At 46.4% G+C, this 27,366-nt stretch overlaps 2 protein-coding genes across 4 annotated transcripts in view; one reads left to right on the forward strand and one right to left on the reverse strand.

The window, feature by feature from the left end:
• Positions 1–18,819, forward strand: part of VANGL1 (VANGL planar cell polarity protein 1) — a 54,148-nt gene extending 35,329 nt beyond the window's left edge. For all 3 annotated transcript variants that reach the window (XM_055312253.1, XM_055312252.1, XM_055312254.1), the window contains 4 exons: positions 4,447–4,580; positions 6,068–6,200; positions 7,269–7,503; positions 11,607–18,819. In XM_055312253.1, the coding sequence (XP_055168228.1) occupies positions 4,447–4,580; positions 6,068–6,200; positions 7,269–7,503; positions 11,607–11,867 (763 nt within the window). In that variant the 3' untranslated portion in view covers positions 11,868–18,819. The remainder of the gene's footprint in view (positions 1–4,446; positions 4,581–6,067; positions 6,201–7,268; positions 7,504–11,606) is intronic.
• Positions 18,820–25,187: 6,368 nt separating this feature from the next.
• CASQ2 (calsequestrin 2) overlaps positions 25,188–27,366 on the reverse strand; it is a 63,374-nt gene continuing 61,195 nt past the window's right edge. Inside the window, exon 11 of the mRNA XM_055312142.1 lies at positions 25,188–26,602. Coding sequence (XP_055168117.1) covers positions 26,384–26,602 — 219 coding nt within the window. The 3' untranslated portion in view covers positions 25,188–26,383. The remainder of the gene's footprint in view (positions 26,603–27,366) is intronic.

The raw sequence follows: 27,366 nt of genomic DNA on the forward strand, positions 1-27,366 counted from the left end.
AGTTAGATTACTACTTCTCGGAATATGACAGTGATAAAAGAGATGGTAGGTTTCTCACCAACTTGATTTTTCTTGCCTCCCTCCTTCCCTAGAGATGATCTGGTCTGAAGACTGGGACTAGGTGAAGGGTTTGCTTTTCTCCATCCCTGAGGCCCTTCTTGCCTTGGAAATCCCATGGTTTTAGTAAACACATGCTTAGGATTGATCCTGTACCTGTTGGAATTTTGGGTTTCCTACATGACCAAGTTGAGCCAAATGAGTATTATGTTCTTAGGGGAAGTTGTAGGAGGTGTCCCTTGTGTACAGGGGACTTTCATGGCCAAAAGAGGGAGTGTAGCATGTTGGAGGACCTCTCGAGTCTTGTGTGGTGGCTGTTGATGGCTGTGTAGTTAGGGATAAATGAGTGGAAGCCAGAGGGTCAGAAAAGGTTCCTAAAAGATATTGGGCCTGCTTTGGCCTTGGAAGACGCCATATGTGAAAGATGGCAAAGAACAGAGGCAGAAAGATACTGACCCTTGACCTTAGCCAAGGAGAAGGGTGCTCCTACATCCTGGTCTTGTGGGCCATGGCTGAGGGCCAATGCCAGGTGCCCGGCAGGATGTCCCCTCAGTGGGTACCAAGTCGTTCTTTTACTGGAAAGCTAAGTGATCTATTAGTAGCATGTAACTTTGAACCTACAGTTAGGTATCTGACAAATTCAGTCAATCCACAGCATGAATCAGGATCCAGAACAGAAATGAAAAAGACCTTAGACTTTGGATTGAAATAGAACTCAGACTCCCCATGCCACGGCAGGTATCACTTAGCTGGAGCAGGCTTCCTCCCTTGGGTCCCTCGAAGCACTTTTCCCTGTTTATACTCTATAGAAAGAGGCTTGCCAGAGTCAGAGAGTCTACGGCACCTAGGGAGGACTGTGATCGCCATTGCCATCGTCAGAGGGAATAAGAAAAGATGTGAAGACACAGCCAGTGCTCAGACTGCCCTGCAGTGAGGGGGTGTGGGACAGGTGGCTTCTGTCTCCTGTGGGGTCTGACATCTTCCCTTGGCTCCCTTCTTGGCCCAGCTCATAATTAATGCATGAAACAGCCATCCTGAGTCACCAGCAAGGTTTAAGTCATATATAGCTTACTCTTTAAAAAGGTGAAAAAAGGCATATTGAATTTTTTTTTGGCATATTGGATTTTAATGCAAATTTCACAACCATTTTTATTTAAGTTGGGTACTTAGTTATGCATGTTTTCTGGTGTGCGGAGTTTCTCATAGCTTGACATTTGCTAGATCTGCTGGGTGTTGCACAGATGGTTTTCTATAGGCAAGGGAGGGCCTACAGCCTTCTCAGAAGCATTTCTAAGCTTCCCGGGAGAGTCACTCAGCTCTTGGGTAGCTCATCAGCCTGGGGACTGGCTCAGTCCACTCTGCTTCTGGGTGAGATGACAGTGCTGGAAGAAGCGAGCCCTGCCTGTCTTCTTCCCCTCATCCAGTTCACCTGAGCAGAGGTTCTCAAAGACAATGAGATCCACAGACGTGACATGGGCAGCTCCTAGCCCATCTTCCCTGCCCCATCCCTGAACACTCCCGAGGGCCACCAGGGCTCTGGCGTGAGTGGGCTTCTAGGGGGCCGTGGACTTGCCCCAGTTTGCCCTGCGCTGGAAGAAGAAAGGGTGTGGGATGTGCACCCCAGCCTAGGAAGCCCTGCCAGCCCTGGGCATGGGCACACACCCCTCCTCTGGGCAGCACAGTGCATTGTCTGTGGTGTTGGGGTGGGGAGGTTGGGAAATAGGGCCACCAGGCTCCCATCCAGCTTTCTCTCACCCGTCTAGCAGGCCCTGGCTGAGCTAGTGGGCTCCCCTGGGCTCCTCTTTGTGGCCTGGCTGAACAGAAGAGCCAACCCCAGCAACCACAGGGGGGGTTGCTTTGAAGACAGGCCTGTGAATAATCCCTGAGTCGCCTTTTTGATTTTTAAATTTTGATCAGGGAAGTAATTTTCTGCTGGAATCCAGGAGCCTAGAGATGTTTCCATGTCCATATGGAAGCGTGGGAGGAAATATCTGCACCCCAGCATGTCTGTGTGCAATGAACTGAGGCATTTCAGTGTAGAGGGGCATCTTGTGTCACCAAGACTGGAGCCTCCGGAGAAGCGGTGCAGGGGGTGGGGAGTGGGAGATGTGCTTACAATGGCAAGTTCATGTGTGTGCGCACATGTGTCATCGGGCCATGGAGAGTCTCTGGATGGAAGGGGGAGGAGGAGAAGAAGAAGGGCTGGCCCCACTTTGGAAAATACCAGAGTCAGAGGTCAAGGAGGAGACTAGGCCACACTGAACTGGAAGCCACTGGGCAGACTCGCACGTGAACAGAGGGGACTTGTGTGCAAAGACTTATGACATGAAACCTCAACTTAGGGGCCCCTTCCCTTGTTCGGGGAGCTACTCTTGCACCCACCTGAGGCTGGGTGTTCCAAAGCTCTTCTCCACGTTCCCCCGACCCACGCATATTCCAGTTAGCTGCCTGGCCTTGGAGCTGTTCCTGGCGTCCTGTCTTTGCATGCCCAGGGCTGGGCAGATGGGGGCACTCAGCGTGAAACGGGTGATGAGCAACTGGGTAATGAATGAGCAGGGCTTTGAAAATGTGGATTTGCTTGTAGGGCTCTTCTACTTCCATGATACAGGGTTAGTCTCGCCAGATTCTTCCAGCCCCCCGTGAGTGTGCAGGTCAAGGCCGGTACTAAGCAGCAAGACTGTGGATCGAGGCACCATGGGAGGTAACTCAGAAAGCTTTGCCATGACTGCTCTCGAGGAGGTTAGCTGATTGACTTCTAGATCGTTTTTCGATCTCGTGCTAAACGACAGGAGCTGAGCAATGGGTTGACAGCGTGTCCAGCCAATAGGTTAGAGGCTGCGTTGTCTCAGTATAAAGTGAACATACGCAAGCTATGCAGTGTTAGGGTGGTCATCCAGGAACCCAAGGCAGCTACATCTTGGCTCCCAGGCTGTTGTGAGTAATCCTTATAACCACACCTGCTTAGCAGGTCTAGGGAGGAAAATATAAAGGGCAAGGTAAAAATAAATTAGTGGAGGGATGCCTGGGTGGCTCAGGGGTTGAGTGTCTGCCTTTGGCCCAGGGTGTGATCCCAGAATCCCAGGATCGGGTCCCACGTTGGGCTCCCTGCATGGGGCCTGCTTCTCCCTCTGCCTGCGTCTCTACCTCTCTCTCTATCTCTCATGAATAAATAAATAAATAAATAATCTTTAAAAATAAATACATAAATAAAAATAAATGAGTGGAGTTGGCATCGGTATGCACACTGTCCCACAGAGATCACACATCCCAGGGAAAGAGCGCAGGTTGGGGGCTTGTAAATCCAGATGGGACTTGCAGCTCTCCTGTTTGGTAGATGCATGCTGTGTGCTGGTCAGAGATTTTTCTGAACCTCAGTTTTCTTACCTTGAATGATTGTGGAAGTCAGACAAGATGGTGCATGAAAATCCGTGCTGTATTAGTACAAGTTTCTCATCCAGCTGGTGAGTTGCCCACATCTATGGCCAAGAGTGAGTTCTTTGGCTGCCAGTAGGGAGTATGGTTGCTCCCCCTCCACTGCCCTCCCACCCGTTGGTGTTTCCTATTCTCTGCTCCTCTGCTGCTGTCTGAGGAGCCAAACAGGTGACAGCAGAGGTCAAGGACATTAAGGCAAGGAGAGTCCCCTGTGTCCCCTCATCCCAGCTGAGGGCCAGAGACAACAGTCCTAGAGGCAGAAGGCCTCACAGACCAAGAAGGATCAGAATCTCAGCAGAGGGCTCGGAAGGGGGTCTTGCTTTCTCTGAAAGAGGGAGCTCCAGCTGGCCCAGGGCAGCCCAGAGGATGGAACCTCGGGATTCATTAATGTCTACAGCCAGCTGCTTTCGTGTGCCCCCTGCCCTGTGTCCTGTACAGTTGTAGTTTGATCTCTGTAGAACCCAAAACCCAGCCTTCCTTACAGCAAGAGACGGGAGGGGGGGTGGGGTTGGAGCTTAGAGGAGACCCTGTACTGGGACCTGAGAAACCTGAGTCTACACTTTGTTCTTTCACCCATTCGCCCTGCCACCATCTTTAGGTCTCTTACCGTTCCGGGAGCCTCCGTCTCTTCCTCTATAAACTGGGAGAAATGGGAAAGTTCTGTGCAGCCTCAACAAACCTAAGTTACAACTGATTCCTTTCTCAACTCTTGGCTAGATGAGGTGGATATAGCCTGGGAGGAGGCCAAGAAGCCACTTGATGACCGAACTCAGTTTCACCTTTCAAGTCTCATCTTGGAGACAAATGGCATGGTCAGAGCCAGGAGCCCGCCACTACAGGAGGTTACCAGTAGTGTTCCGCCCTCCCTCCCTCCAAAAGAGGATTTATTTTTGTTGTCACTTGGGACCTGCTTCTTCAATGAAAAAGCATTGCATTAATTTTGCTCTCTTTTCTCAGTATCCAGCGAGCAGCATTGGTGGTTCTGGAAAATTACTATAAAGATTTCACCATCTATAACCCCAATCTCCTAACAGCCTCCAAATTCCGAGCAGCCAAGCACATGGCCGGGCTGAAAGTCTACAATGTAGATGGTACGTGCCTTGAAATGGTGTCTGTGGTTGGTGGGTGTAGGGGGCACAGGTTGGACGACTCTTTAGCTTAAATTTTATGGCCCGTTTTGTTTTTCCTCCCCTCAGTGTCTGTCTTTCTGGTACACTGTCAATTCAGAACAATTTTTTTCTTTTCTCTTTCTTTTCCTTTTTGTTTTCTTTCTGGCTTGCTTGCTTGCTTTCCTTCTTTCTTTCTGCAGGCAAATATACTTTCAAAGGAATGTTGATTTACAGTCTATACATGTGGGAGGTTCATTCATTTTGGGGTTTTCTGATTGAAAACAATAGTGATGTGTGTTTCCTGCCTCCTGCTGGGAACATCTATGGAAAGCTGCTTTTCAAATTTTGGATCAGTTACTTAAAGGCTCCATGAAGTCAGTAACTCTCAGTAGCTCAGGCATCTGGTGAGATACTTCCAGGGATTTCTCAATCCTGGCTGGGAGCTGGGGCTGAGTGGGTGGCAGGAGGCCAGAGGCCAAGCCGAGGACATGAGAGCTGCATCTCAGGCTATCAGATGGTTCAGTGCAAGAAACAAGACACAGTGTCATTTCTTGCTGGGTGTCTTGGGTCAGAGCAAGAGCTCTCTAGAGCCTAGAAAGAGGATCATAGTGTTAGCAAGTCACGTGATCAATGGACGGTTGTCAATTTTTACTGAGGATACCCTCCCCATTTTGGCGAGGGTGGGGGGTGACTGGGAGGGGGGGCCTTTATAAGATGTGTGTTCAGTTGGAATTCCCAGAGGGTTGGTAAACGTCACCTGTGATCTGAAAACTTACTGAAAATTCCCACTGGTGAAACCAAACCATTAACCAAATAGTTGATACAGAAGAAAGCGTGTGATATGCTTTGTCCTTCTGAAAAGTGAAGGTGATCTGTGGTCAGGGGACCAGGGTGGGGAGTTGCGAGTCTGTGTTCACAGACGTGCCGTATTGCAAGTCCTCAAGTATTTTGTTTTTTTATTACAATTGTGACTCCGGTGACATTCCAGCATGGCTTATTGTCCTGTGCGTAATCAGTGTCTCTGTGTCCCCTGACTTTCTTTTCTCTCTGTGCTTGTTCTCCCCATCCCTCTCATTCTCTCTCATTGTCTTGTTGCTGAAATGTGATGTTCCAGCTACCCTTATGGCCAAACTGCAGCTTTATGTAACAGATGGTGAGTAACCTCTACAGCATTCTCTTGTGGGTTATCTTTGGCCAACATTTTCATTGTCCGGCATTCTTCATCTTCTTCTGAGTTCTTTTTCCGTTCCTACTGATCAAATTGGGTTTTGGGGGAGATTTCCTTCTCATGAGCATACCGAATGTGAGCCAGGAGTACCATCCACCCTTTTGGAAGTTTCTTTTGACATTTGTGTATGTGCCTCTCAGAAGGTGGGTGGATGGTCTCAACAGACCATGGTACTAGTTTCCTGCTGTTTTGCAGCCTCTTGGCATTAAAACTGTTCTTCCTCCACTGTCCTTCCCCAAAGGCCCCAGTAACAATGCCACCGGTCAGTCCCGGGCCATGATCGCTGCAGCCGCTCGGCGCAGAGATTCAAGCCACAACGAGTTGTATTATGAAGAGGCAGAGCATGAGCGGCGGGTGAAGAAGCGGAGAGCAAGGTGCGTTGCCCCCCGCACCCGACACCAACACCCTATTGTAGCAGACTTTTGATTTTTTTATCTTTTTTACTGCTAGAATGAAATCTCAGTGTATAAACGCGAGCTCCTCGAGCCTTGGAAGTGTTCCTGCTCGATTGTTTCGTGTGCACTATCATCACCAGGAGGGCTTATTAAAGCACAGATCTTTTTTTTTTTAAGATTTTATTTATTTATTCATGAGAGACACAGGGAGAGAGGCAGAGACACAGGCAGAGGGAGAAGCAGGCTCCATGCAGGAAGCCTGATGTGGGACTCGATCCCGGGACTCCAGGATCACAACCTGAGCCAAAGTCAGACACTCAATCACTGAGCCACCCACACGTCCCTTAAAGCACAGATCTGAGGCTCTGAGGCCCCACCTGCAGAAGTGACTGACTTACTATTTAGTGGGGCTGGAGTTGGGCCCAAGAATTTGCATGTCTTACAGATTCCCAGCTGATGCTGACTTCCTATGGCCCATGCTTGGAGCAGCCCCCTAGTCCACCCCCAGGCCCTTGCAGGTTCTAAGGTTCTGATCGTGTTAACATGAAGTGGACAGAGTTGGTTCCCATCATGGATGCTGGGCCTCTTCCTTCCTTTTCCCAAGGGGCTGCTGGTGTGGGTGGCTGGATCGAGGGGGATACAACTCTGCTTCTTTGCAGGCTGCTTCTGTATCACCAGCCGCCCGCCTCTCGGTACTTGCAGGGCCAGAGTTTGAGGAATCTTAGAGCCCTTTTCACCTAACCCTTCATTTTAGAGTTGGAAAGATTGAAACGAGCTCTCCAAACCCCCCTTAGTGGCAGAATTGAGGACAGAGGTCAATCTCCTAGTCCCAGGGCTCCCTCCATCTCACCCCTACAGCCCCCCTCCCCCTGTGCCTTCCTTTCTCCCTCCTTCCCTGCCCAGCCATCTGGCATAACCACTAAGGAGGGGAGGCTTGGGTGAGCTGGTGGCAGGCTGGGACACAGAGGTGGGGAGGAGGCCTTCTAGGCCCTAGTGCCTTGTGGCAGGCACTACCCTAACAACTGTCTCATGTCCTCACCCCCCCAGACTGGTGGTCGCAGTGGAGGAGGCCTTCATCCACATCCAGCGGCTCCAGGCCGAGGAGCAGCAGAAAGCCCCAGGGGAGGTGATGGACCCACGGGAGGCCGCCCAGGCCATCTTCCCCTCCATGGCCCGGGCTCTGCAGAAGTACCTGCGTACCACTCGGCAGCAGCACTACCACAGCATGGAGAGCATCCTGCAGCACCTGGCCTTCTGCATCACCAACAGCATGACCCCCAAGGTGCGGCCTACCACCGAGCTCGGCAGGTCCCGTGGTCAGGGGGGCCCGGGGGTGGTGCAGTCCATGGCTTCTCCAGAGCACCAGCTCATGAGGATTAGCAACTCCCATTTACTTTATATTACTTTGGTGCAACTGGTTTTTTTCAAATTGCCTTTTGACAGACTCTGGATTTAGGCAGAGGAAAGACTTGGACTTGAGAGTCAATATAGGTAGAACTCTCTGGGTTCCGGAGCTGAGCTGACTCATTCTAACCTGGCTCCTCCACCCACGAGCTGGTGTCCTTGGGCGAACAGTGTGATGGCTCTGGGCCTCACTTTCCTACTCTGTAAACTGGGGCTAATTGTAATATGTACCTCATTAGGTTGTTGTGGGAACTAAAAGAGATAGTTTGTGTGAAGGGCTTAAAACCATGTCCATCATATGGTAAGGACTGAACACATGGCTGTTGGTGGTGGAGAGGATGCCGTCACCTGGTGAGGGATTTTCGGTGTCATGGAGGTAGTTTTACTCGAATGGTCTTTTGAATTACTATATGAGCACACTTTTAGGGATGCTGGTAGGAGACAGCCATGTATTTAAGAGAGGGTGTGGCCAAGGAAACAATAGAATCATCAGGTTAGCAAATGGCCTGTCATCAGGTTCAGATCCTAGCTCTACCAGTTGATAGGTTTGTATCTTTGTAGAAGTCACTCTATGTTTGTTTCCTCTTTTCATAAAATGGGGAAAATAGTAGGATCCTCCTGATAGGGTTGTTGTGTGAAAATTTTATTAAATATGGCAACATGACATGTCAGTCACATGCTAGAGAGTAAATGAGCTTGGCATATAGTGCACATGTAATGTTTGGTGGCTTTTGTCATAAGGACCCATGTTCATGCACTGCCCTGTGTGTGTACCATCTATGGTGGCATTGTCACTCCTCAGTAACAACCCTTAGGAAAGCAATACAGAAATATTTAGTAAGAATCTGTAAAGCTTTGCATATTCTTTGACTCGCTAATCCCTCTCCTAGAAAAAGTGCTCAGCACAATCGGATGCATACACAAAAATACGTGCTTTGCAAAATAATCTGGAATAACTCCAAACTGGACATAACTTAAAAATAGAACAGTGGCTTCTAAATTATTATGGCATATCACCTGTTAAAAATAGAAGGAATCTTTGTTAGTATATTTTTTTTTAAATTTTTATTTATTTATTATAGTCACAGAGAGACAGAGAGAGAGGCAGAGACACAGGCAGAGGGAGAAGCAGGCTCCATGCACCGGGAGCCTGACGTGGGATTCAATCCCGGGTCTCCAGGATCGCGCCCTGGGCCAAAGGCAGGCGCCAAACCGCTGCGCCACCCAGGGATCCCCTTTGTTAGTATATTAAGTTACAAAAAACAATGCAAAAAAAATATGAACACGATATTAATCTTTTAGCTTCCTTGTTGCTTCCATTTCCATTTAAAAAGTGTATACTTTACTGACTTAAAAATAATTGATACCCTTTCTTTGTGTAAAAATCAGGCATTGAAGAAAAAGATAATGGGGGTGCCTGGGTGATGCAGTTAAGCAGCAAGCTCTTGGTTTCAGCTCAGGTCATGATCTCAGGATCGAGGGATCGAGCCCTGCGTCAGGCTCTGCGTTCAGCACAGAGTCTGCTCTAAAATTCTCTCTCCCTCTGCCTCTGCCCCTCCCCCCACGCTCATGCATGCACTCTCTCAAATAAATAAATGATTCTTTAAAAAAAAAAAAGAAAAATATCACGTGCAAAGGGAAGTTTCCATTCTCCTACCCTAAATGGTTCTCGGTGATGAGGAGTTGGTGCATATGCTTTTGGAGGTGTGTGTGTGTGTGTGTGTGTGTGTGTGTGTGTGTTTAAAGCAGAGGTGGAAAAAAAAGCAAACCACAAATGGGAGTTCATACCACACACATATACACACGGAACTTGGAAGCTTACTTTTTTTTTTTTACTTAAAACTATCCCTGTACTGTTTTTCCCTGTCAGTACTTCCAGGCCCCTGTCATAAAGCTCTAACTCTTTCCATAATAGCTGCATCCTATCCTACTGAACACCACGATCAATCGGTGTGACTGATGCTTACTTACAACGTGCACTTGGATTAACATCTTTCCTTAGTTTTAATCAGGGCTTGACTGTTTCTGATAATCGAGTTTTATTGGACCACAACCACACCCTTTTATTTCCACATCATCTATGGCTGCTTTCTCTCTACACAGGCCAAGTTGAGCAGTCGTGACACAGTGTGGCTTGCGAAGCTGAAAATATTTATGTTAGAGAAAAGTTTGCCAACCTCTCATCCAAACAGTGGTGCCGCAAGTGTGTTTTTCACAGGTGTCTCTGTGCATCCATGCAAGTATTTCCAAAGTATAAATTTCTGATAGAGGAACACATAGATCAAGGGTACAGATCCTGCTACATTGTCCTTCAAAGGGACACTGTTTTTACACGTTAGCCTTTGGGATGTGACTCTGTTTCTTTCCCCCACTTACTTGACGTATCGGCTGTTGCCATTCTTTTTATACTCGTTGCCCACATAAGAGACAAAAAAATTTGTTACTTGAATTCATATTTCATGAATTATTTATGTCATAGAACATCTTCTTGTGTTAGTTTTCTATTAATATTCTATAAATTATCTTATTAATTTTAGTTCTCTCATTGCTGAGCTGTATCTTTTTCTTATGATTCATAAGAGCTATTTTTATATTAGAAGTGTGTCTCAACACACACGCCTCAGCGTGGCTCTACTTCCTGCCTTAGAATATATGCTTACAGGTCAGAAATAATGTCCTTGGCAGCAGCAGTGAGGTGTGGATGGAAGAGGATACCACACAGAAAGCATCCTTGACCTGTGTCTAGGACCAGAATGATAGATCCCAGCATATCCTGTCTGAATCACTGGCTCATTCTTTCTTCTCTTTTCTTACAGCTAAGTCAGCATATTTATCGATTTAATGCACATGCTATTGAGCTCCTGTTACGTCCAGGCACATTGGAAATTCAGATTTAAAAAAAAGTTCCTGCCCTCCAGGAGGGTGTAGTCCAGTGTGGGAGACAGACACGCAATTGTTAGGGATGTAAATGTCACAAGGGACTCAGACTGATGATTATAAGCCCTTGGAGGAGGTGTGTTACTCTGCCCGGAGATGCAGGGAGCGGTCTGAAATTTAAGGGCCCAGGAGGAACAGTGCATGTGAACATCATGGGTGGTGGGAGGGCAGGGGGTATCCAAGAGCTCCCACAAGCTAAGCACTGCTGGAGCAGGAGAGGCATGGGAGGGATGGGGACATGGGCTCTGGCATCCCTCCGACCTGCCCCGGGCACACTTGACCCCACAGGAAAGCACCATCGCCCACACTGGCTGGGCTTTTACCTTGTGCCATTAGACGGTTAGAGGCAACCACGTCATCCTTGCCAGTGGCCTTGTGAATTAGGAGCTGTTTTTTGGTTTTGTTTGTTTTTCTTTTTAAAGATTTTATTTATTCATGAGAGACAACAGAAAGAGAGAGAGGCAGAGACACAGGCAGAGGGAGAAGCGGGCTCCAGGCAGGAAGCCAGATGCAGGACTCGATCCCGGAACTCTGGGATCATGCCCTGAGCCACCCTGGGGCCCGAGTTAGGAGCTGATCCTATCCCCACTTACAGGGAGGTCTAGTGCCTTGTCCCGAGACAACCTGTGAGTTGCAGAGCATGCCTTCCCTGTGGCCGGCCCTTTGCCCAAAGCAGCTTTCTGTGAAGGAGCAGGAGACGCAGTGCAATTACAAGTGGCATGTGCCCTGGAGCCGTGCCTTGGCCAGACTGGTGCCTCGGAGATGGCCTGTGGGCACACATAGCCGCCAGCCCCCCACCTGCCCCACCTCTGGTTGCAAGTCAGCAGAGGGGAATGAGCAAGTCCAGGGAGGCTTCCCTCCCCCAACAAGAACTCAGCAAGGACCCCTTGGGAGGGTCTGATGGGAATCCGGCGGGATTGGCTGGGTTCTGTCTTGGTTTGCTGGGCACCCTCTCCATCAGTGTAAGGTGGATACGCCCCTGCAGCCCTGCCCTCAGCATAGCAGGCTATTTTTTCTCTAATGGCCATTCCCCTTCTTTCTCAGGCCTTTCTAGAACGTTACCTCAATGCGGGCCCTACCCTGCAATATGACAAGGAGCGCTGGCTCTCGACGCAGTGGAGGCTGGTTAGCGACGAGGCCGTGACGAGTGGACTGCGGGACGGAATCGTCTTCGTCCTGAAATGCTTGGACTTCAGCCTCGTGGTCAATGTGAAGAGAATTCCATTCATCGTGCTCTCAGAAGAGTTCATAGACCCCAAATCTCACAAGTTTGTCCTACGCTTGCAGTCCGAGACCTCGGTTTAAAAGTTTTCTATGTGTGGCTTTATTACAAAAAAAAAAAAAAGAATATATATATATATACATATATATATATATATAGAGAGAGAGAGAGAGAGATATCTATATGTATACCAGAGGGGCATCTTTTTTTTTTATTATTATTATTATTCCTCATTGCTGCCTGGAACTGGCAGATGATAAACCAATATCCTTCGACCATCTGCACTTTATCTGGAAGGAAGCAGGGGATGTCCACCCTGGAAAAAAGTGACGGACGACATCTAACTTTCGTGGATGGGACTTCTCGCGAAGCGGTTCCCTGGCAATTGTGTGACAGCTGTAAACCAAAGCGGAGCAGGTGGTCCTTGGGAGCCTCGCCTTACAGCAGCTGGTCCCCCCACCTCTCATCCAGGATCACGCCCTCCTGGCGCTTCTGGTCCGACCCCTCCGAGACTCCCGGGGGCGGGACACGTCTTCATTCCGTTTTGGGAAACCAGACATGACACGTCCATGTACGTGCTTGGGTGTGTAAACGTCCAGTTCCACGTCACCCACGGGAGCCCCGGGGCTGCTCCAGAAATACCTGCCTTCGTCTCTGTTCTCTGTTGCCTTAGATTCTGCTGAGAAAGGTCACAACAAAAAATGTGCACTGTTTACAGCTCTCAGTGATTTGATTTTGGTCCCCCCTGCCCCCAGAGAAAACCTACCTGTCCTGTTTCTGACCCTGTTTGTGTAGGTTTGCAGATCCCATGATTGCCCACTCGTCTCATGCCATCCACCCTTCCCTGTACACACCACACTCCCACCTGACTGGTAGCCCTGGCCGGGGAAGCCCAGCCTTCAGAGCTGCCCAGGACCTGGCTCTTCCTGTGTGCTCACAGGCCCTGTGTGCTGCCTCCAGCGGGTGCCACGGACTGTCTGCGTAAAGAAGCCTAGAATGCCAACCAAGGAGAACACTGGGAGAGCAAGCCTGCCAGAGTGTCCCTGTTAGGCAGCAGGAGCCCCTCCCCTCCCACCTGTCCTCCCCACTGCTCACAGGGACCTAGGGGAAGACAGATACTGCCACTCAGGGACTGGCAGGTGCAGCCTGGAGCCTCTAATTTCCCCGGGGAGCTAAGCCCTCGCAAGGCTTCATAGCAAGCTGCCCTGCCAAGGGAGACCAAACAGTGCCCACTGCAGTGACAGCCGCTGCTGTCCGGTCCCTGATTTCTGACCACCATCACTGTGCAGCTCATGACCTCAGCCACCAGGGAAGGGGCTACTTTGGCCCTGGTGTTAGAATTCCTTGTAGTTCTTGGTAAAGTGGGGAGAGAGAGTGGGTGAGCAGCAGAGCTAGGGGAAGGGAAAGGTGGGGAGCCAATCTTACGATCCCAAACGATTCATCTGTGATCTGTTTCTTAAATGCAGCTGGTGTCAGGAGGCTCAGCCTTGGCCCGGGGGAGCAGCCATGGCCGGGGGGTAGGTGGCAAGCCATCTTGGCAGAGCCCTGCTGCAGGGGCACTCCCGCCTGTGCCTCCATTTGCCTTCCTGTATCCACTGGATAGGCAGACCTTTCCAGAGTATTAACCCTTGCTTCTCCTAGGGATTTGGGGTGTCCAGTCACCTCGCTTTAGAAAAGGGAGACACTGTCTCAATGCTCTTTGCGACCGCAAGTACCCGTCCTGGTTTGTGCATTCCAAAAAGGGGTGCTGTATTTGTGTATCATTTTTTACAATCAGAATTGGCTTTGGATACTTCTTAATACACCTGTACCTGAAAAAGCGAACAGCATTCTTGAATCAAAAGCCTGCAGCTCAAAATGATGTGTTGGAATAGAAGGAAGGTACCAGTCGGTGTGGCATGCAGCCAAGATGTGCTATGTAACTACGTGGTCCTGTTTATGGAAAACACATACCATGTAACCATGGTGCTTCTGTTCTTAGTTTTTGAAGTGGACATTCCTTACAATGATGATGACTTTCTCAGGAAATATATTTTGGGGAGATAGGACAAGGGATGGTCAAAGTGCATGGGACCTTAGCTGGGTCACAGTTATGATGTCCCAGACTAAGTGTGTCACAGGCTTCTGCATCAGGAGCATAGCAGCTGAAGATGCCATAAGTAGTTGCTGTGGTGCATATACAGAACATGGAGTTCGTGATGACACTATTCATTTGCACCCTAAAATATTGTGCTTCCAACCCTGTCTTAAGCTACCAGGCCAGAAGGGGTGAAGATGGAATCATGGCTTTGGTGCCTATTTTCATTCCCAGCAGGGTGAAGAAAGGTTTAAAATAAGGAATTTATTTTCTGTCCACCCCCTTGTCTCTCCCCCCAGTCTTTACATAGGAGAATGTCAAGACTTTCTGAAATTATTGTTTCGCTTTTAAATTGGATATTGATTTTTTTACACTGACTTTGTATTGAGTCCCTTTTGAAAGAATAACAAAATAAAATGTAGGATCTTTGTATAAAGGCTTTGCACTTTGAAAATCTTAATAACTTGAGTTACTGGTGCAGTGGGAACAATGTAAATGGCATTAAAAAGATTGAAGGTTTCAGAAAGCCTCGTCACACAGCCGAGCGCGAAGCATTTTTATTTCACTTCTTGGAACCAATAGGCTATTCTTAAAAAGCAGGTAAAGTGCCCTAGGGCTAGTAAAATACATGAGACTTCACAGGAGAGGAGGTAAGATTTCATTTGCCTTAAATGTTTATAGATTTTCTATGACTTTCAACCTCAGTTATTAAAACGTGGAAGTTAAAATGTTTGGTGGAGAGGACCCTGTAGGGAGCCCATGCCTGAGATCTCTCTCTCCCTACCCTCGGCAGTGTCTTAACCAGTGGCTAACTTGCTGTTCAACATATACTTCTGAAGGGGATGATACTTCTTAATCATCCGTGAACTGAATGTTAAAAAGTCTGCATGCTCAGAGTTGGAAGGATCTTGAAGGTGTTATACTTTTCCCATCCTTTGCATCAATCAGTTAAGTCAGAATGCTGAATGTTTCTGCTAAAGTTCATCAGGTAAGCCTTTGAGAAGATGCTTGAGCAGGTTTTTGCCCAGCTGTCATCATCCCCTGTCTTCCTCTCTGTCCTCCCCTTTCAAGTCTACGGATAGGACAAATTCTGTATAGAAGTGGGTGGAGGTGAGTGGCCCTGGAGCACGTGTGTGCACGTGCACGCGTCACATTGGGGTTCGTTCCTGGAGCTGGAGCTCCTTTCCAGCAGGGAGGTGGTGGTGGCTGGGCTGCTGTTGGGGAGGATGAGATGGGGTGTCCCCCTCCCCTTTCACCATACTTGGGGCTCCTCTTGGTTTTGCAGGCATATTTAGATGAGGCTGTAGCTCTGTGGCAAGCCCCCAGCCTGTCAGGATGGCGTAAATCATTGCCTTGCCCCTCCTCCCCCCACCTCCCACCCGCACCTGGGGAAGGGTTAGTCTCTGTGAAACCAAGAGAATCAGATCCTTGGTTCACACTCCCTCTGGCTGGATCGTGCGATGCAAGTCTCCCTAAATGGTAGCTGTGTGTTTTCCATATATATGTGTGCATGGCTCTGAGTCGAATTACCACACAGATGGCACGTTTATGTGTGAGGCCTTTGGAACCTCTGTGTTGTGTGTAGCTGGTGGGTGTCCCTTCAACAAGTAACTTAGACATGTGTTTGTATGGGTGAATGTCTTCAGAGTGTGTTTCTGCCTGTGGCCCATGGGGGAGGGATTTCCTAACAGCACCCATTTTCTGGAAGGCTGCTCTAAAGCCAGTTTACTTCTCCCCTGGCTCTTTATTCCGTCCTGGCAGTTACACTGGCTTCTCCCCAGGAGTAAATGGCTTTAGCATAGAAGTGTCTTCTGGAAAGCTTGATGTCCTGCAGGCAATCCATTAGACTCTTTCTTGCCTTAGAACCCTATGGCCTGAAAACAGCAAGAAACAGAGAAAGAAAGGTCAAGCTTTGTGATAATTACTGCTCCAACTTTACCACCCTGGAAGCCTTACTATCTATTTTTCAATATAACTTAAAAGTTGAGCTTCATAAAGAAAAATAAGATTGATTATCAAAAGTAGCACAGAAATGTTAATATTTAAGTCATCCAGCAGAGATCCTGCAATTGTAAAGTAATGCATTTATGGGTAGCATTTATGCTTTATGGATCTTGTTACAAAAAAAATCACGACTGTGATTTTACTATGTAAGCTTCTGGTCATATTCCATCATAAATAAAATATGAATTGTTTTTAAGCCCATAGCACAGTTCTTGAATGGTATTCAGCGCAGCAGTGAACCAAGGTAGTTTAGATGCTACATTGAAGTTGCCTGTATTGCCCTTTAACCAAGTGGATGCTGAGAACATTAGATTTCAGATCATGTTTTTGACAAGATGTATTCTGGCCACACAAGGAAGAGAAGAGTACCAGCACATTTATCAGGTATTACGTATTCAGGTGCTGTTCTAGAACATGAACTCCTTTTAGGCAGTTCTCTCAGTTTAATGGGCGGAAGAGGACGATCAGAGAGGGAGGGACTTGTCTCAGGTCTCCTGGCTAGTGAATGGGATTTCAAATCTAATGTCTGACTCCAGCACCTCACTCACTGCACCTTGATGTGTGATCTAAAACAAGCTGGCATTTTGGAATGTGGATAAGGGAGCTGAGGACCCCTAACCTGGAATCAGAACCTGGGTTGAGGGTTCCTCCCAGGGAGTGGGATCCCTTTCGTTCTTCCATTTTGTACCAGAGTTGTGGGCCGAGGGAGCATCTCCATCGTGCTGGCAAATTTCATAGGATTTCTAAATTGAAAGAATTTGTGAATGCCCTTCCCCTGGGAAAACTAGCCCTGCTAGCACCACACATAGACCAAGGAGCTGTTGTTCTGGTAGCTGTCCTTTACTTTGGCCCCTCTGGCCCTCCAACCCAGGCAGGGAGCTGGGCAGGGGCAGACCTGGCCTCTTCTCAAGCTGAGGAACCCTTCACTGGTGCTCCACTCCCTCTGGTTAGGGTGGTAAAGGCACCACCTGCAGTCCCAGCCTCCAGAGGTCTGGAACTGGGGTCCCCTGGCCTCCCTCCTTGACCTGTGTGTTCGCAGCAGGCATTTCACATCCCACTGTTTTTCCCCACATTTGCCCTCAAGAGTTTTAACAGAACATACATAAAACAGAAGTCTGAAAACATGGTTTTCCTCTCTTCTAATGTCTTTAAGATTCTGTTCCATTGTGCACAAACTACCCTTTTCTTTCAAGCTGTTCATTTTCTTCAGAGCACAGGAAAATGAAGCTGATACATTCCTCAGCTTGGCTACTCATTTGGAATCAGGACAGATTTTAAAAGGGTAGAAGAGAAATGATAAAACTAATAAGATAGGAAGTTGAGGACTCCGTGGGTCTCCCATGCACCATCCCATTTCTACTTAGATAATCCAATTTGCTCTGTTTCACCTGTAAAATATCTTTAATGGGTTGTCTTTGAGTCCCCCCAGCATAACAGCAGACTTCTAATATCTGAAGCAGTACTGTAAAAGGCCACTTCCAAAATGACACTAAGAATCTACAGTTTATATGTCTTGCAGCTTGAAAACACACCAATGTTTTGTCTTAGTAGGATAAAAATACTCTTAAGCCTGGAGAGCAAATGTGAAAACCCCCAGGCTTTTATCGTAAGAGTGCCTTTCGGCACTTCTTTGGGCACTGAAATTATATTTGCTTAAAAATATTTGAATGTATAGTTGTCTGGTGTTGTGTTTGCTTATATTTATCGGAGCTTTCTCTTATGACAGGAGTTTTCATTCTGGAGGAACTGATCATTTAGGAGCTCTGAAGCTCCCCATGAGCCCAAAGCCTAGGAAAGCTTCATCTCTGAGGTTCAGTGACTGTTGCTCAGGGAATTAGCAGTGGAACCCAGGCAGCTGATCTGTGGATGATGAGTCTAGTTTAACTCGTGTCGTTGCACACTGTCACCATTCCAGGGGCCAGGTAGAAAGAGGTGGCAGTGGGTTTTCATGTGCCAGTGCCCCTTGGTCACAGAAATAATGGAATGTTCACTTAATGTTGTTCATCATCCTCAAAAAAAGGAAGGAAGGAAGGAAGGAAGGAAGGAAAGAAGAAAGAAAGAAAGAAAGAAAGAAAGAAAGAAAGAAAGAAAGAAAGAAAGAAAGAAAGAAAGAAAGAAAAAAGAAAGATGTAAAATTCAAACCTTGGTGGTAAATCCTTATTTTTATAATGGATTCACAGGATGGAGGCTTTAAATAGCAAATTCCCTGAGACCCCTAAATGATGACATTAACCAAATTTTATTTCCAAGTAGTTTATGAGCACTACTATTGTGTGGAGTGCAGGACACTAACCAGAATGAGCACAGGTGGGTATTGTCTTACTGGGGTGATGAGACCTTGTGCAGTGGCAAAGATGCTACAGAGAAGACTAGGGAGGCCTGAGTCAAATCTTCTTCAGATAAGTTTATTTGACAATTGCTCTTGTGTTGAAAGAATTTTTTGCTTCTGGATTTCGAACTTAGAACGTTCTGTGACAAAACCATCTGGCTCTGTTTGATGGATAGAGCAAAGATGTGGCCAGATGTGCAAAGATGTGGCCAGAGGTCCTTGTGTTCTTTCTCAGTAGTTAATACTATAGCTTGTAACCAGGAGAGGCAGTTTTGCTAATGTCTCTACTCCGATCACTGTATCTGTAGGAGAAAGTCTAAATATGATGTCCTGCGTAAACAGGTGGCAGGCTCTGTTGAGGCATTTCAAACATCTAAATGAATGACTCTACTAGCAACCATCTGCGAAAGTAAGTTTACCTATGTCCATGAAGTGTATGTAATGAAATATCTTTTCATTGTGACATCCATCATTAATAATGTTAGCATCTACTACTGACATGGTGTACCTGGCAGCCAAGTTATTTGGTTCCCTTTTGGATCCTCCATCCCAATTAACTGTAAAACATTTTATATGTTACATTTTTTAATACTGTAAAACTTGAAAAATAAACAGAAATCCCAAATTGTGGTTCGCTTCCTTTTTTCATGTATTTCAATCTAAAAAGTTGTCTGCTTTTATAGGGAACATTTTCACACTTGCATAATTTTGATACTGTCTTAAAGACAACCCATCAAGGGGCACCTGGGTGGTACAGTTAGTTAAGCATCCTTGGTTTCAGCTCAGGTCATGATCCCAGAGTCCTAGATTTGAGACCTACATCAAGTTCCATCCTCAGTGGGGAGTCTGCTTGAGATTCTCTCTCCCTCTCCCTCTGCCCCTCACACTCATTCTCTCCCCCTCTTAAATAAATATATCCTAAAAAAAAAAAAAGACAACCTGTGAAGTTTCTATGAAAACTAAGATAACTATGATAGATTGAATCTGAGAGTGGATTGTCATTGTAATGAAAATCTGTTGCAATCATTTTATGCTTGAGAGAATGTTTTAAATGAATAGATTACTGAAAACTAAAATCTTAGGCTCTAGAAATGAAGATGAAATAGGCCTTTTGAGTAAATCAGCAAGTGAATAAAGATCTTTGAGTCAAGTAAGGAGGAAGAGAAGCATCAGACCCTGGATTGGTGAGGGGGGTGAATACTGGAATCTTCTGATGAGTGGCTTGGTAATTCAGTTTTCGTTACTGACTGATTTAAAAATAGGTCTATTTAAAAGGAACTTGATAATATGACAGAAATGTTGTGGGGAGAAGGGGACAGTGGGAGCGCCTGGCTGGCTCAGTCAGTATTGCATGCGACTCTTGATCTCAGGGTCAGGTTGTGAGTTCAAGTCCCACTTTGGGTGTGGAGCCTACTTAAAATTAATTTAGAAAAAAAAGAAATGTTGGAACTTGCCTTCTGCTACCCTCAGCTATCTTTTTTTATCTATATAGAGTACTGATAAGACACAAATTCTTAACCTATTCCATGGACAGGGGTTAGAGATAGCAATTGATTTGAAGATGTTCATTGTTTAGATTATCCATAAGGTCTATTTCTCTGGGCCATTGGCCAATCCATGCATAATTTAAATCTGCACTAGCAACCCCTGCTAGAGAAAAGACTCCAGTTGCTGCAGACATAAACCAAGGACTCCTCTCTTTTTTCATTCATTACCCATCACACAGCTATAGAATTTTGGAGAAGTATTGAGATGATCAGATGATAAGCTATCAGATTATGGAAGTGGAGGGAAGGATATCAAGATGGCACCAATTACGTCACTGCCTGTATACCCAGTGCCAGAGACTGGACCTACCAGCAGCAGCACAGCCAGGGACAGTATCCCTGCTTCCAGAGAAGCTTGGCAATTTGTTGTTGGTGTCAACAAGTCATGCAAACATCTAGTTATACAGGCTAATGTTGCCGTGGAAAAACAAAACTACATTTGACATTTGGGTGCATTCTCTGTATTTACATCTGAACGTGTTATTGAGGTTCTGAGAATTTGTAATATTTTCAGACAAAATGGTGGTGGCACAAGGTACTTTAAACCATTTCTTTTCCTAGAGTTTTCTCAGACATTCCATCTTGTCCACTCATTTTTGCTTTCTGTGATCTGCATGTGCTAAACAAGCTGTAAGGTCCATTGATTGAATATTTGAGTGAATAAGTAAATGAGAACATGATGGCATACTCAGTGCTGAAGCTATTGGCTATAACCTAATCACACATGATTATTTTGGGGGAATCATTGGGATTTTGAAGGATCCTAGGGTTAACAATAACAATTCTAGCCATCACTACTGTGAAGAGTTCAGATGGGTAAAATATCAGATTAATTCAAAAGAGGTCCTTAATTCATCTTGCAAGCATTTGGGTCTGCAAATACATTAAAATAAATGAATGGATACTTAGGGGGCTATGGAGCATTCTGTTCCCAGAGAGTGGGGCCTGGGACTTCTACTGTCATCTCCATGCTACTTTGCTCTTCATCACGATGCCTGTATTTCTAGTGGACTTTGCTAACCTGAGTAAAGAACATTGCACATCAGAAACTCCTCTCTGAGTCAAAGAGATTCTGCGTTCCTATTTTTTGTATAGTCGCAATTTGTTATTTGAAGCAAATCGGAACAGATGACACCATTGCCAAAATGGTGCTGATTAACTTTTGATAATCACTAGCATGTTCTTCATGGTACTAATCACTGTTCAATTAGCTTTGTATAGGGCTTAGAGAGTACTCAGTCTAACAAGTTTACTAAGTACCTATCAGAACTTAGGCACTGAGGATGGAACAGAATTAGCTGACGTCTTTTTCCCTAAGCTTGCTTTGAGACAACTAGGGGGAAGAAGACATATAAGTAAAAGCAGGATAAATTGTGGCTTCTGTAAGAGAGCTTTGTACGTGGTACAGTGAGGGCTCAGTGGATGAGGTGGCCCGTTCACCTGGGTATGACCGGAATAGTCATAGGATGGACCTTACTTTACACTTAATATAGTTGGGAGTTTGCCAGGCAGATGGGAAAAGACAGGTGTTCTATTATGGAAGAGCATGAGGCAAGGCTTGGAGTTGTTAAGCAGCCAGGCAGCTTCTACCAACTTCTGGTTCTAAGAGTAGAGGAGGCAGGTGGCTGGGAGGCTTGTGAGAGATGAGGCTGGCAAGGTGGCTAGAAGGCAGGTCATGCAGACCTTGAGTGCCCTGTGAAGGAAATTGGCTTTTACCAATTACAAAGCTACACCTGACGCCCTATCTTGATGCTAAGGGTGCCGACCCAACTTCTGCTAAGAATAACAACTGGATGCTATAATTCCCAATGAGCTATCTGGACGCCCTAATTCCAAGACAGACACTGCTAGTATGTAGCAGAAATTGCCCCATTTAGTCTGATCCTTTCCTGACCCAGGAGCCTAGCTACCACCAGCATCAGCATCAGCACTACTCAGACTTTGCTTTCTTCATAGGCAGGAAAGACGCTTCAAGGACTTTCTATTTTATAAGACCTATCTCTTTTCTCCTCCCCAACCTCCCACCACACGCACACAGCTCTACATTCAGCAGTCAACACCCTTTCCATTCATAGCTCGCTCTTTGGCCTCTTAGTCTTAAAAAATTTTTTTTAAACACCTACTGGGAATAGAGAACCACTGAAGAATTTTAAGCATGTGTGTGACATGATCAGCTTTTCATTTTAGAAAGATCACTTGAGGGACACCTAGGTGCCTCAGTGGTTGAGTGTCTGCCTTTGTCCTGGAGTCCTGGGATTGAGTCCCACATCAGGCTCCCTGATGGGAGCCTGCTTCTCCTTCTGCCTGTGCCTCTCTCATTAATAAATAAATAAAATCTTAAAGAAAGTTCACTTGATCTCAGCATGCAGGCTGGCTCAGAGATGGGAGAGCAGCTGGGGCAACCCAGGTGAGAGACTGTAAAACCTGTTGCCTGGTAGGGGTGGGTGCAGAGGAGAGCACAGCACATGCCCCCAATTAGTGCAGTAGCAGGACACAATGGAATGGCTCTAAGGTTTCTGGCTTGAGCACTGTCGGAGGGGTATGTCTCTCCCCTGCTCCTCTGCATCTATGAAGAAGGACCTTATCCTGAATGCTGCTGGACTTTTGTCAGAGATAGAATTAGCAGGTTAATGGGCAACAACCCTTTGTCCATGTTTCTTGGGGTGAAGTTATTGTGGAGGGTCTGTTTTTTTTTTTCTCCTTCCCGTCCGTCCTTGCCCACTGAGCAGCAATGGCCTGGGTCTGCTCTACAAGCCCGATTCCCTTGGGTGGCCTGCAGTTGGAGGTAGGAAGCTAGGAAGCCTATTTTACTCATCTCTAGTCTCCAAATTGCTGTTTTTCTATAATAATGGTGATTATTTATTATTATTAATGTTGCACATCTGACTTCTTGACCTAATTTTAGAGAGATCTTTAGACCTCAAAGCCGTGTTGATTCGAGGGCCCTCTGGGACCTGCAGATGAAACTGTCCAGGAGAAACTGTTGGAATGAGGGGTTTGGAAACAGGAAAGCCTGTCTGGAGACAGATGTTGGTAAACACGAGCTGGGAGAGATGACCTGGGGGAGAGGACGAGCCGTGGTCCCCAGCCCTGGCTTGTGTCAGTTCCCAGTGACACTTTCTAAAATGCAGATGGTCAAGCTCTAGCTCTGGAGGTGGCTCGTCATGATCTCTGGGCTGGCGCCAGGCATCTATCTGTCTTTTCTATATCAGCTGGGCAGACAGTATTCTGATGCTCACTGCACAGGGTTGAGAAGCCCTGGTGAGAGTGGGAAGTTGGAGGGCACAGCCCCAGAACCCATCAACACTTATGAGAGGTGCATGTGTCCATGTGTCTCCATGTATCAGGATGGTTGATCAAAAGCTACTTGGTAATGGTCTATGACAAGTGACAATATTTCGAATATGGGCCTCCTGTGTTATTTGAATTAGGGCCTAGACAGTACACAGCCTTATTATGGAAAAGATAAACTTATTTCTAATTATGAGATATTATCTTTTAAAGAATACACTAAGGGATTGCCTAGGTATCCCAGGCAGTTGGGCGTCAGACTCTTGGTTTCAGCTCAGGTCATGATCTCAGGGTTCTGGGATCAAGCCCCACATTGGGCTCTGTGCTCAGCAAGGAGTCTGCTTAGGAGACTCCTAAGGAGTCTCTGCCCCTCCCCACCATGCATGGGCACACACAAATACATAAAGACTTAATTAATACACTGAAAATGATTGTGCATTCTTGATAACACAATGATTTTTTTTTCTCAACAGGACAGCCAGATCTTGCTGTTCTAATTGCCCTACATTTTCAATATGGGATAAGGTGATTATGGCCTCCAGAAGGAAAAGAGAAAGAGTATCTTGGTATAAGCAGTGAGAAGAGGTTATGGGAAATTCACTTGAGTCTATCTCAGGATGCTATCTGAGGAAAAGAAATGGAATCCTTTGATTAATTTAAAGAATTTAGTCTAAATCCTTGATTTAAGTATAAAAATGGGAATGGGGTTACACTTATACTCCTGTGCAGTGTTTGTGTGACCCTGGGAAGATTACTTGGGCCCTCTGTGTCTTAGTTTCTTCATCTGTAAAATGGGGATAATAACAAGGCTTACTTCATAAGAACTTTGCAAGGATGAAATGACATAATACATGTAAAGGACATAGCATAGTGCTCCAGGCACATACCAAGCATTCAATAAAAATTCCAGCTTAAAAAGGTTTAGACCAATAACTAAACAGCATGACTACCTACAGATAGTACTAGCTTAACACTCAGTGATTCTTAATATGGGAATACCATGATATGACTTAGACTTAATGCATATTACTCAGGCCTCCAGGAACAAGAGAATTTTCTGAGCTGGGGAATAGACCACTTTCATGACAGATTACATTCTTTGGCTATTTGAAAGATTAGCTTCAAAGGTTGCTTTGAATTTACACACACACCCCCCCAAGAGCTTAGTAGAAGTGTGGTTGGATCTGACTGGATTGCTGCATAGTTTGCCTTGGGAAGTGTCTGCCTTGATTTATGAGGGGGAGAAATAAAAATAAGGAGGCCTTGTAAGCATTGTTATCCAATAGTGCTGGGGAATCATAGGTATTCCAGGTAATCAACTAGTCAACCATCAATTCAATAAATGAGCATCTACCTTGTGCTGGACAAAGTGCTAGCTGCTAAGGATACAAAGATAAATAAATTCCTTGCCTCCAAGAAGCCTACAATTTAGCAAAAGGACAGACATGTAAATATGTACTACAATCTAAAAGACAATTTCCATGCTTGGGGGTATGCACAAAATACCATGGTTGCAGAAGGGAAGGGGGTCCCTTCAGACCACCTAGACAATTGGATATGTGGTGATATCACTCTTCCAATCTGAGACACAATGAAGAGGAGGAGAAGTTTAGGGGAAAAGGTAATGAGTTGAGATTTTGGGACTTCTGGGTGGGTCAGCGGTTGAGCATCTGTCTTTGGCTCAGGGCATGATGCCAGAGTCCCAGGATCAAGTCCCACACGGGGCTTCCTGCGTAGAGCCTGCTTCTCCCTCTGCCTGTGTCTCTGCCTTTCTCTGTGTGTGTCTCTCATGAATAAATAAAAATAAAATCTTTTTTAAAAAAATGAGTTAGGATTTTGCTCTGCTGTTTGAATTGCTTGTGCAACATCCAAACCAAGATCAATGAGAGCATCTAAAACTCGAGAGAGTGGTCAAGGTTAGAGACCCAGACTTGGAGGTCATTAGCACAAAGGTGGTAGCTGATGGGCATGGATGGTAATACCTTGGAACAATGTTAGAATTGAGAGATACTGTGAAACACTCTCACTTAAAGGGCAGGCAGAGGAAGAGGGGCCAGAAAGAAAAACAGAGAAGGGATGGAAATGTAGGACAGGAACCAAGAGAGAACAAGCAGGATCAGAAAAACCAAGAGGATGTTTAAGATAGTCTCAATATTTTCAAAGTAGAAGTTTAATGACAGAGTTAGTTGGCTACTATTCCATAAAAGAATTACCCTATTTCCAAAGAATTTGCACAGTGTCTTACACATGTGTTAAAAGATTGAGAAAATAAATTAGAACATCATAATATCAGCACACTTAATGCTAAAACTACTAAGCACAATGTAACTTTTAGATAGTTTGGAAGGCACTTTGGGATTTTCTCAGTGCCTCGGGGCACCATTCTGAACTCTAGCTATTGTCCTGCTCAAGTGTGGGAGGGCTGACAAATGGAGCATTGATTGACCTCTGGATAAACCAACTTCCACTCCCAATGGGAGCACCCACTAGCAGCAACAGAAAAGTGTATCCAGATCCCAGCTCAGGCTAAGAAGCCAGCTGACTCAATCAAGGGCATGAACCCTAGAGAAAAAATATTTAAAACCTTTCATCCTTACAGTTCCCCCAGCCCCTTGTGTATAATGTGAGACTTGCCACTGACAAGAAATTAAGAAAGCAAATCGACCTCCCATCCTATGTCCCAACGTGCTAGAAATGATGGTGACGTTTGTACCCATGTGTATCAAGGCCTCCTGATAGCTATCCAAACCCTTGGATCTGAATTCATAATGGTCTGACATACCCTTGAAATAATACGTTTAATAGAGCCAAGAAAACCTGATTTATACACTTGTTTCCAAGGCTGAGCCTTTCCTAAGAGGGAACCTCTCGCTTGAAGGAGGGATTATCACTGATGTTCTAGGCACGAAGCTAAATGGATGAATCGTGGGTCTCCCTGGGCTCGGACTGTGAGGTCACTCTCTGCTTTGAGTTTGCCGGCTGTCAATTCTGTTATTATCACATCAAGGACAAGTAGACTTGAGTTGAGGTGTCAGAGGATTATTGTCCCGACCGCCAGGTTCCGGCCTTGCCATGACCAGTGACGGTCTGGCAAAAAACAAGAGCTTTTCCAAGACAATCAAGACAGTCCACATGGGAATAATTCCCCACTAGTCCCTGCTGAGTGGGATTACTGGGTTTAGAGGCGTTTGCTGAGTGGAACAGCTCCCGGTGAGAAGAGGGTGGGAAAAGGCATGGGAAATGGAGAAGGAGCTGGTGTGCAGAGGCTGGGGCTGCTCGCTGCCCCCTGGTGCTGTCTGCATGGTAGTGGGCAGCTGTGATTGTGTTTTCACCCATCACCCGGGGTCGGGGCTACTCATCATCATCATCACTGTCGTCATTAGACTCCTCATCAGAATTATTGCCATCATCATCATCATCGTCCTCGTCATCATCCCCGTCATCCCCCTCTTCACTGTCATCATCTTCAGTGTTTATCTTTCCAGAAAGCACATCCTCGATCCAGTCCTCCAGCTCCTCAGCTGTGGGCAGGTCATCATCATCAGGAATCTCCATCCAGACACTGTCAGCCTAGTACAGCGAGAGAGCAAGAGAGTGAGCAAGTGAGTGCCAGAAGGACCAGCCAAACCAGAGGGCTCCGAGCAGCCTGGCCCAGTCATCAGGAACACGTGTGCACTGTTAGACGGGCATGCCTCGATGCAGAATGCTGTGTGTAGGAGCCTGCTTGTACAGTGTAAAAGGAAAAGTGTGTTTCCATTGTGTGTGTGTATAATTGGCACAGAAGGCTCTCTGGGGAAGGAGAGTGGGTATGGAGGCAGGGCTGTGGAGGGTTGGCAGGGGAATGGGCCAGGTCCAGCCCACTACGACCAGCAGCTGCTCCAACCCCACCCCCCCGAATTTCTGCCTTCCCTTCCCACCCTGGAGTAGTCTCTCCAGGTCACCAGCACTGCCTGGTGGACCCCTCTCCCTACCCTGACCTGCCTGCCCTCCTTATCCCCAGCATGAGCCTGACCCTGTGGAAAGTGCTGGAGGGTGGGAGGCAGCCCAGAATTGGGGCAGTTCCCGGGGTATTGGAATCAAGTATCATTATGAATCACAAGTATATTCACACCATTTTTTTTCCTTCTGATTTCATGAGCATATCTACAAGATACCCATCTAACAACAGCAAACACGTACATGCCACTTCTGGGAGGACAGCCATGACACTATCAGCAATGGCTCCCTCAGGAACTGGAACCAGGAAAGGGGTCAGGGCAGTGGGAAGTACTTTTGCTTTCCACCCCATAGGCTACTGTTTTATTTACAAATGTTTTGAGTAAGTTTTAAAAATT

The sequence above is a fragment of the Nyctereutes procyonoides genome, unplaced genomic scaffold (assembly GCF_905146905.1).
Source record: "Nyctereutes procyonoides isolate TBG_1078 unplaced genomic scaffold, NYPRO_anot_genome, whole genome shotgun sequence".
Lineage (NCBI taxonomy): Eukaryota > Metazoa > Chordata > Mammalia > Carnivora > Canidae > Nyctereutes > Nyctereutes procyonoides.